Consider the following 10,724-nt stretch of genomic DNA (forward strand, 5'->3'; position numbering starts at 1 on the left):
CACATAACGTACCAAATAAAAAAATATTTTTGTTATTGTATAAACAACGTTTACAAGATATTTTTATCCAAGAAATGAGAGCTAGTTTAGAAAGCTCTTCTAAGTGCATCATATATATAAACACATCGTTGATACGTTTATCATACAGGACTATCTCAGTAAACCATTAACTTTCAAAATAAAACGAATAATATCAAAATACAGATTAAATGGTGATACAGTGGTATCCCTAGACCCCAAAGGCTGTATATTTTGTGTGATAATCATGAAGTTGAGGATGAAGTCCATTTTATTTTGTTATGTCCGAAGTATTCGGATTTAAGGGTGAAGTATTTATAACCATATTTTTATCGCCGTCCATCTGTTTTCAAAACGACTGAATTGTTCTGTAGTACCAATGTAAAAACTTTAAAAAATTTGGAAAATATTTAATTCAGGCAACGGCTAAAAGGAAGTCACTGTTACTTAGTTAATAAGTATTTATATATTTAATTAATAAGCAATTGCACAACAGTTTTTTTTCTTTATCAGAACCTTCTAGAGAAAATATGTCTAGGAATATAATTTAAAGTATGTGATTGTCTTTTTATGTCTTAAAAATTCGTGTAGTTTAAAATTGCAATTGTAATATTGTAATTATATGATATACACTTTTTTGTGATGGCAAAAAATATTAACACATGCTTTATTGAAATGTATAATACTTTGTGTTACAATGGCTGTGATCTCCGCCGTCTTGCACAAATGTAAAATGTTGTCATATGTATGTATGTTGTGATCCTATATGCTATTTGCATACGGAATAAAATAAATGAATTGAGATAAAATGTTTATTAACATTGTAAGCAGTGTCATTACCAGATGTCACGCTGTGGCCAATGTTAGTTTAATCCCGATAGAATCACAACCCTGGCCACCTACTTGTGTATACTGGAGCCGCGTGTGGGGCGGGCGGCTAACGCGTTGTTAATTGGGGTGTTAATTGCCATAAGACCACGATCACTATGGCCTTTGTGACGTCACGACTCTTTGATAGTGTCGATTTAACTTCCGTAACCACTTGTCACTACTGTCCAAACATGACCACATTGAGTACACTCCACAACTATCAGCGGAGAAGCCAGAATTTGGACAACCCCCTGAGCTGATGTTGACCAATGGGTACAGAGACTTACACGCTTCACAAACGGGTAGGGCCATAAATTGACGTGAATTGTCAAAACGATACAAAACATCTGATCCTGTCATTACTGGAAACACCGAAAACACCGACTTCTTGCCTGCCATGATGATGGATCTCACCCAGCCACTGTATGTAGACTGTAGCGTGGAATATGATTTGGACATGACCAGGTTCCCTGGTTGGGACGACCCCCGGGCCAGAGCCCAGCCCGCCTTACTGCTTCATCTCCCCGACCACGAATCTTGCCTATGTTACCACGGATGTCCGTCTCCTGAGGACGAGCTCCAGACTATCCTACGGGAATTCAGTACTACCGAGGACCAGCTCCAGGAAATCATCGAGGAGTTCTGCTTAGATATGGAGTCTTCTGAGGACGAACTGTCATCATTTGTTGGTAAGTTGAATGGAACGGTCAAAATGTTGTTACACTGTACTACATCAATGTTATAAATACCCGTGTAAATAATATTTTAGAAAAAATAACCATTCGTATACTACAATTACTGCCTCGTAGAAATGTGTTAACTTATAATAAGCTGATCTGATTTGAATTTAAACAGAACTTGATACACAGTACACTAGTAGAAATATACCCCTGATTATATCAATCTAAGACAATTAATTTCTGTTACAGATGATGTGCTCGGTTCCACGGATGGCCTGTTGATGATGTCGGATGCAGTAAGCTCACCAGATAGTGACGACTTCAAGTCTCCAGACACGGCTCTATCCAGCACAGATACAACCTTTATAGATGAGACCTGGCCGGATTTCCTGTGTGGGTCCTATATCATCGACCAGATGTCGCCGAGTTTAGATTCGTCGTCCTCATCAGCACATTTACCGATCGTTGATTTCGACTTTCTCCTCTGCAGTCCTCACCAAGGATCGGAGCGTCCCTACAGGAAGAGGAAGGATTCCGGTGAACTCGATCATCGGCCATCAGCCAAGAGACCCTGTTACCATGGCAACGCCCTCCTCAGCGAAGTGTATTCGACCTTCACCGCGACCAACGACTTCAACTCATTTGAGAACGAGATGAGATACGGACTCAGTGTGTGTGTTCGCGACTGAAATAACAAAAATGTTCAGTGTATATAATATGTGGACAATGGAACTGTCAACGGAAAATTCTGTTATATTGTACGTGATGTGGTCATACAATGGATATTTTAATTATATAATTCGTTAATTATGTAAATGACTGACATTATCTAGTGCTTTTACTTGTTATTACACATGTGTTATTGGACCTGTTATGAGTGATTACTTGTTATAACATCAAAGTTAATTAAATAACAGAAAAACAAATAATTTTGTTGTTTTTTATTTAGCTGTCGTCTTACAAAAGTTATTCCCCCTATCCTCGGTCGAGTGAACAAATATTCATCAGTTTAGATATGAAATTTGATGAAGATCGATTAAGTATTTTCTGAGAAAAAGCGGTCGAAAACTTGAACCTGTTTAACTGGCGCCTTAGTTCCCATCAGTTTCAAAATTTGATTTGAACAAATAGGAAACCTACATATAAAAAATAACAAAGAGCCATCGTGTTATTTCGGTAAAATAGCGATAACAAGAATTGTTTACGGACGGACGACAGACTAAACGCGTTATGATGCGGTGGCCTAAAAAAATCCAAGACGCTTCCCGGTGGCCATTTTTTATTTATCCATGCAGTTAGATTTGAAAATCAAATAACTTGGTGGCAAGAGGCCATGAAATAAAGCAATATCGACAACATGTGATGTTTAAGGGCCGGGGACGAAGGGCGATTTGAACAGCAAATCACATGTCGAAATACAATTGTCCTGGTAAAATCTGCGGTCAAATCGAGCAGTTGAGAAAAGAGAAAAGATTTCATTATCAAACCATTTCAAAATATTTATTGCACAGTTTCAATAACCTAGATTAATACACTTATACAAACATAGAGTACCAACAATGTAAGTATATCATTTGATTACGTGGATGTAAGCCCACTCTCCTCTGTTCTAATAGCTGTTTTAAGAATGTATAAGTTACTCGCACACTCTCAGAGTTATAAGCCGATATATAGAATCTTACGTTGACATGTACAGTCGACAGGGATACCACAACCCGAGTTGGCTGGCTATCAAAGTCCTGTCGATTATTATATCTATCGGTGCTCTTCCTCTACAAGTGTATGTCAGTTAGTAGTCCATTCATTTAATCTTTTGGTGTTTCAGCCAATCAATTTCTATTTATTCATTTCACTCAGGCGCACTTTATATTGTGCGCGACAAGAGGTCAATATGAAATACAATAATACAATGATATAACTGACAGTAAAGCACACATCTTCATCTTTATACTCCTCATACAACGATAGACGCGACATTTCACTATTCATAGCCAATATCCATACACTGTTCAAATTAAAACAATCATCCTAAAGTGATATACAGTTACTGTATTACATTTTACAGTACTATTACGTTGGTATGATACACAACAATACATTCACCCAGCCGGCACGTTTGCACACGTCTTGCGATACAATCATATTTACAATGTACATACCACATGTACATAAGTAATATATTAATTTTCCATTGTTTGTACGTTGAATGCGGCTTTCTGATTGGTTGAGATTTGTTTTCATACCTCTATGCAATATATATATATATATATATAATCCACAAATGGCGCGAAAGATGTGACATCACAATACAGCATTTGACGTTGTGTATTGATTTGTGAAAAAGAATCCCTTATAACATCAGTTATTGTACATAAACATGTTTTGATTTTAAAAATCAATTTCAAAAGTATTTTTTTTAATTTCATAGGGGTAGGGAAAAAATTGTTTTTAACTTTTGTAAGAATCCGCTATGCTGTTGTTGTAAGCAGTAATATTACAACAGTAATATTCGAACATGTCTACACTTTTTGGTTGCTGTGAATGAAGGGACGGTAGTACGAGGTAGAGCCCTCGTAACTGGCGACGGCGAATGGGGAGCAAATTCCTTAGACGACCTGTAGAAATCATACCGTGTCTGTGTAATAATTAACTGTATGCTTAAGTGTTCTGTGTTTTTTTTTTTTTTTTTTTTTTTATTGACCCGAAATTGATTTTATATATTTAAATGGGTATGTAGCAAAGACACATTTTATATCATATCTGCACAGTCTAAATTTTGAATTTTCAAAGCTATCTTAAACCTACGGAAGCGTATTAGGACCACATGTAAACTTTTTTAATTTTAATTTCCACACTTTGATGTGTAAATTATACACTTTGATGTGTAAATTATACACTTTAATCTGTAAATTTTACACATTAATCCGTAAAATTTAATCTTGGCTTTTCATGGAGTCATTTCGATACCTTGAGAGGTCTTCGAGATTGGAAGGTAGGCTATTTGACCTTGTTGAAATCAATATACAAGACGTGTAATTGGGTATTTTATCGAGGGTTAAAGTAAGTGAAAGAGAAAGAGTAAATTTTACGGATTAATGTGTAAAATTTACAGATTAAAGTGTAAATTTTACACATTAAAGTGTATAATTTACACATCAAAGTGCATAATTTACACATTAAAGTGGAAATTAAAAATTAAAAAAGTTTAAACGTGGCCCTAATACGCTTCCGTATAATACGCTTCCGTAGTCTTCATATTGCTTATAGCATATGTTATGTAATATCTACAATGATTGTAATATACTTATGGAATATTTAATGTAAAGCTATTGTAGGAGAAAAGTAGTTGTAAAAGCTTGTATGTATTATTTCGAATACTGTCAAATTTTCATATTTGATTTCTTTAGCATTCAACTATTTTTGTACTTAATATCAATTGCACAATGAAATATGTTTGAATGCAAAAGAAGTGTTCTTAGCTCGATAGAGCTTTCTTATCCGACACAATATGATAAATCATACTGTATCTTTAAACAGTCAAGGTAGGTTTACATCTGGTTTAAGTTATCATAAAGACAGTCTTACGGAATTCTGAGTATATATCATAGGTGAAAATGGAGGTCTGTAGGAAATCCTCCTCCCAACCCATGCTGACACAGGTGTGACACTCTTTTATTACATGGACAATTCAGGTATAGCCTCAGGAAATCTCTCAATACACTGGCCAATTAATGTTACACAGACATGTCAATTATCTTCTCAGGCGTGAGAACTTATTCTTCAAATATTTTACGTTTTCAATCTAATTAAAATCTAGATGGTCATTCTCAATACGTTACATGAACATCTAACAACATCCCATAAGGGGTCACGTTCTGATGACCTCGGAGATGTGAGTATTTCGCTTTCAGGGCGAATTGGCATTTTGTCGATGTCATCGAAGCAAAACATTTCGTCACAGCATGCATCTGAAGCAAACCATTTCGGCACAGTATATAGCATTATGCTTTTAGGGACGAAATGACTTGAAACAAATTGACAGATTATACAAGCTATGCACTCAAGTCATGCAAATTCGGACAATTAAATTCACTTCCAAGATTCTTGAAGCAGTCATTTGATTGGCTAATCCAAAAGGTCACCCTGACGTGACCCCTTATGGGATGTTGTTAGATGTTCATGTATCGTAGTGATAATGACCATCTAGATTTTAATTAGATTGGTACGTTTTCAACAATTGTATGATGTCACGGCAACAATACAATGACGCCAAGTCGAAAATTTAATCTCGTCAATATTGTCTTGGAATGACGTAACGGCGATAATAAATATATACAAGGGTAAAGAGGATATGAGAAAAATGATCATTCATCCCCTCGGGAGTGAGACGGGATCCCCCTGGCTCACTCCAAGGCGATCCTTTTAATCCCACCCCTACAAACAACGGATCACCATGTGAAACATGTCACTGTGAGAAACATTTCTCTAAGTTGGTCACAATAAGGACATTTATAGACAACAGTTTATTTCTTTTTCAATAATACTACCAACATGAAAGACTCGTTTTAGGGTCTTGGTTTGGAGGGTTTCTTTTCTTCGAGTTGCGAGTTGCGAGTTGGAAAATGCGAGTTTGCGAGTTGCGAGTTGGAAAATGCGAGTTGCGAGTTGCGAGTATATTCAGTAACCGAAGTAATACAGATATAAGTAGATTTTATGACTACTGATTATTAAAAAAAACCATTTCTATGTTTTTCTACGTATATATGTGAAAGTGCACAAGAAAACAATGTCGGTTGCACAAGTTTTAGCGATAAAATGAAGCCTACGATGACAATCACATGCTTTCTGGGGATGTATGTTTTAAAGACCAACACTTTTTTTAAAGAAACATTAATAATGGCATTTTGTAACTCGCAACTCGCATTTTGCAACTCGCAACTCGCATTTTGCAACTCGCAACTCGCATTTTGCAACTCGCAACTCGCAACTGACAAAAAGTGAACCTCCTTGGTTTGTTATTTATTCGGCCACAGGAAAGTTATAAGTCATGTTCACTGAGTCTAAATGTGTTAGATTGGCGTCACTATCGCTATATAAACATGGTTACAGTTGAAATCCCTGATTCAATTTCTCATACATAAAACGTTTATTATCTACGAGATCTAACGTTATCAGCAAAAAAATCATGTTTTAGAGGTCTGGATTCTGAATTCCATGATTACCCACTTACTTTGGTTTAAAGTCGGAGGTAAATTTATACATTGGTCATATAATTTCTTTTGAAGGAAATTGAACCGTTAGCATCGTACTGGTCCTCTGGTAGGATAGTTATGACTTGTTTATGTTTAATAAGACCATAAGTTCGCCTGAGGGAGTAAAACATTTTATTCTGGAATATTCTAACCCCATAAAATGTCACGTGTAAGACTGACAATTTTACTCGAGACAAGAACATGTACTTGAACGGCATAATAATATTAACAGGGAGACAACTCTCACGTGCCTATTGTACTTTCAAAATAACATAACGAATAGCGGAATGTACATGAAAGTGTCGCACACACCGCTTTGTCAACATGATACGGATAATTGTAACCAGGGAGTAGATAGACGTATACCACACCCAAACTTCCCCATGGCATCTGATGCTATCTCCTGGGCAAAAACCGTAAGGCCTATATACCTCTGGTACAGTCTAAGTCATGTAAGTTAAACAATCTACGATCAGTGTAATGGTGTACTGGGAACTGGTACCTTTATACAGAAGGAGGTATATAACAACTAAATATTGCTATAAACTTCTTATATTACATCAATTAAAGGAAAACACTGGTGTATACTTCAAATGTACAAGGGTTGCTATGTAATCAAGGCCATGACGTAGTTTGTATGGCTAACCATTCACCATCGAACACTAAATCAATTTTTCCTGTATGGAAGAAAGAATCTTTGACCATGCTCAACAGTTGTTGAGGGGTTCATTAGAAAATTCCTTAAAATGTTGTTCATATAACAATATTGTAAGTAATTTTCCTTTCTGTTTTGTACGTGTACCAGCTATATGCCGAAGAATTATAATGACACCATCATATATTATCAGATGACCCTTACAGTAGTTCATAGTTTATGTACAAGTTAAATGATCTTATTACTGTAACAATTTGATGAAAAAACGCAAGTGTATCATATATATTTATGATTTCAGGGTACAATTTTAGCGCGACTTTGTACAGTACAATACGATGCAATATCAACGCGTCACGTGTTCAAATTACAAGTTTATCATCCCATTAGAAGTCCTAAAGTCTTACGTTAATCAGCATCTCAACAGTTTGACTTTTGACACTATTAAATCAGAAATCTGAGGATAAGTGGTTAATGGTTCATAGAAATGTAAATTCCCCCGAAAAATTTGTACGACTTTGTATTAGTTATAAACGTGTACTTGTAAATAAGATGCATGTTAATCAAGATCATTAGCTGTAGTAAATAACAACATCAATTAAAGTAGAATTTCCTTAATAACTGACATAGTGTTAATTTCACGAATTATATAGTTTACATGAAAAATCAGGAAGAATGTACAGACCCTCGTAGGACACGCGAAAATAAAATAAAATAAAATAAAATAAAATAAAATAAAATAAGGTAGAAGTTCGACTAACATAACTTTCAAAAAATGTCATATTATTGAAGTTTATAAACACTACATGAACCATTCTATATGCAGTATATAACACTCACCACTTTTGTCAAAATTTAAATGATTTTATGATTAACTTTTCACAATAATTCCTTTGTTCTTTGTTAGCAATAGTTCCAAATTGATGTTGGTTTTTACACCGTCTTTAGTTCCAGATCTACATCAATATTTATCGTGTTATTATCACTTTAATAAGTGTCTTGTCACATGTGTGATCTGTAGCTTATCTGGCTGTTCTGGAAGGCTTCTTATCTTCAAAATTGCATTGATAATATCATAAAAAGAAGGAATCACGTGTTTTGTCTGTATTTCAATCCCTATTTCATGTAACGAATGTGCAAAAATATATTCCTAAATAATAAAAAGACAGGGTCTCTTCCCATTCATATTTTGTACACGGAATTAGTCCGTTCTGTAATTAATAAAACTATATAACGTAGAAAACTTTGTTTTAACTTTTCGAACCAATAGATAAAATGTTAATTGTTTCTGTAGTTAATAAAACTATATAACGTTGAAAACATTGTTTTAACCTTTCAAACCAATAGATAAATTGTTTATTAATTGTAAGCAGTGTCATTACCAGATGTCACGCTGTGGCCAATGTTAGTTTAATCCCGATAGAATCACAACCCTGGCCACCTACTTGTGTATACTGGAGCCGCGTGTGGGGCGAGCGGCTAACGCGTTGTTAATTGGGGTGTTAATTGCCATAAGACCACGATCACTATGGCCTTTGTGACGTCACGACTCTTTGATAGTGTCGATTTAACTTCCGTAACCACTTGTCACTACTGTCCAAACATGACCGCATTGAGTACACTCCACAACTAACAGCGGAGAAGCCAGACTCCGGACAACCCCCTGAGCTGATGTTGACCAATGGGTACAGAGAATTACACGCTACACAAACGGGTAGGGCCATAAATTGACGTGAATTGTCAAAACGATATAAAACATCTGATCCTGTCATTACTTGAAACACCGAAACATTACCACTGTCCCGACTTCTTGCCTGCCATGATGATGGATCTCACCCAGCCACTGTATGTAGACTGTAGCGTGGAATATGATTTGGACATGACCAGGTTCCCTGGTTGGGACGACCCCCGGGCCAGGGCCCAGACCGCCTTACTGCTTCATCTCCCCGGCCACGAATCTTGCCTATGTTACCACGGATGTCCGTCTCCTGAGGACGAGCTCCAGACTATCCTACGGGAATTCAGTACTACCGAGGACCAGCTCCAGGAAATCATCGAGGAGTTCTGCTTAGATATGGAGTCTTCTGAGGACGAACTGTCATCATTTGTTGGTAAGTTGAATGGAACGGTCAAAACATTGTTGTTACACTGTACTACATCAATGTTATAAATACCCGTGTAAATAACACTTAAGAAAAAAATAACCATTCGTATACTACAATTACTGCCTCGTAGAAATGTGTTAACTTATAATAAGCTGATCTGATCTGAATTTAAACAAAACTTGATACACAGTACACTAGTAGAAATATACCCCTGATTATATCAATCTAAGACAATTAATTTCTGTTACAGATGATGTGCTCGGTTCCACGGATGGCCTGTTGATGATGTCGGATGCAGTAAGCTCACCAGATAGTGACAACTTCAAGTCTCCAGACACGGCTCTATCCAGCACAGATACAACCTTTATAGATGAGACCTGGCCGGATTTCCTGTGGGGCTCCTATATCATCGACCAGATGTCGCCGAGTTTAGATTCGTCGTCCTCATCAGCACATTTACCGATCGTTGATTTCGACTTTCTCCTCTGCAGTCCTCACCAAGGATCGGAGCGTCCCTACAGGAAGAGGAAGAATTCCGGCGAACTCGATCATCGACCATCAGCCAAGAGACCGTGTTACCATGGCGACGCCCTCCTCAGCGAAGTGTATTCGACCTTCACCGCGACCAACGACTTCAACTCATTTGAGAACGAGATGAGATACGGACTCAGTGTGTGTGTTCGCGACTGAAATAGCAAAAATGTTCAGTGTATATAATATGTGGACAATGGAACTGTCAACGGAAAATTCTGTTATATTGTACGTGATGTGGTCATACAATGGACATTTTAATTATATACTGTAATTCGTAAATTATGTAAATGACTGACAATATCTAGTGCTTTTACTTGTTACACATGTGTTGTTAGACCTGTTATGAGTTATTACCTGTTAACAACAAAGTTAATTAAATTATAAAATATAAAATAATGTTGTTTTTGTATTTAGCTGTGTCCAGAGACGTATATGTGATATATACGTCTCTGGTCAGTCTAATTAATATTAAATCATTTCTTTTTCAATTTTTCGATACCAGCGCATCGGAGGACCTCTGTTAAAGAATACGATTGTATTTGTCTTTTTGTATAAATAATGAAATAAGACATTGTAAAAGTTGGTCTTCTGATGCGCTCTATAAACCGTCTTC

General features: G+C 36.4%; 2 protein-coding genes across 2 annotated transcripts; both read left to right on the plus strand.

Moving 5' to 3' along the window:
- Window positions 1–1,127: 1,127 nt before the first annotated feature.
- Window positions 1,128–3,425, plus strand: LOC117326191. The gene is made up of 2 exons (XM_033882877.1): window positions 1,128–1,577; window positions 1,818–3,425. The coding sequence occupies exons 1-2, from the start codon at window positions 1,286–1,288 to the stop codon at window positions 2,255–2,257; spliced, it is 732 nt and encodes a 243-aa protein (XP_033738768.1). The 5' UTR covers window positions 1,128–1,285; the 3' UTR covers window positions 2,258–3,425.
- Window positions 3,426–9,294: 5,869 nt separating this feature from the next.
- LOC117332180 lies at window positions 9,295–10,462 on the plus strand. Its single transcript, XM_033891098.1, has 2 exons — window positions 9,295–9,583; window positions 9,828–10,462. The coding sequence occupies exons 1-2, from the start codon at window positions 9,295–9,297 to the stop codon at window positions 10,265–10,267; spliced, it is 729 nt and encodes a 242-aa protein (XP_033746989.1). The 3' UTR covers window positions 10,268–10,462.
- Window positions 10,463–10,724: the final 262 nt, after the last annotated feature.

This window comes from Pecten maximus, chromosome 1 (assembly GCF_902652985.1).
Source record: "Pecten maximus chromosome 1, xPecMax1.1, whole genome shotgun sequence".
Classification (NCBI taxonomy): Eukaryota; Metazoa; Mollusca; class Bivalvia; order Pectinida; family Pectinidae; genus Pecten; species Pecten maximus.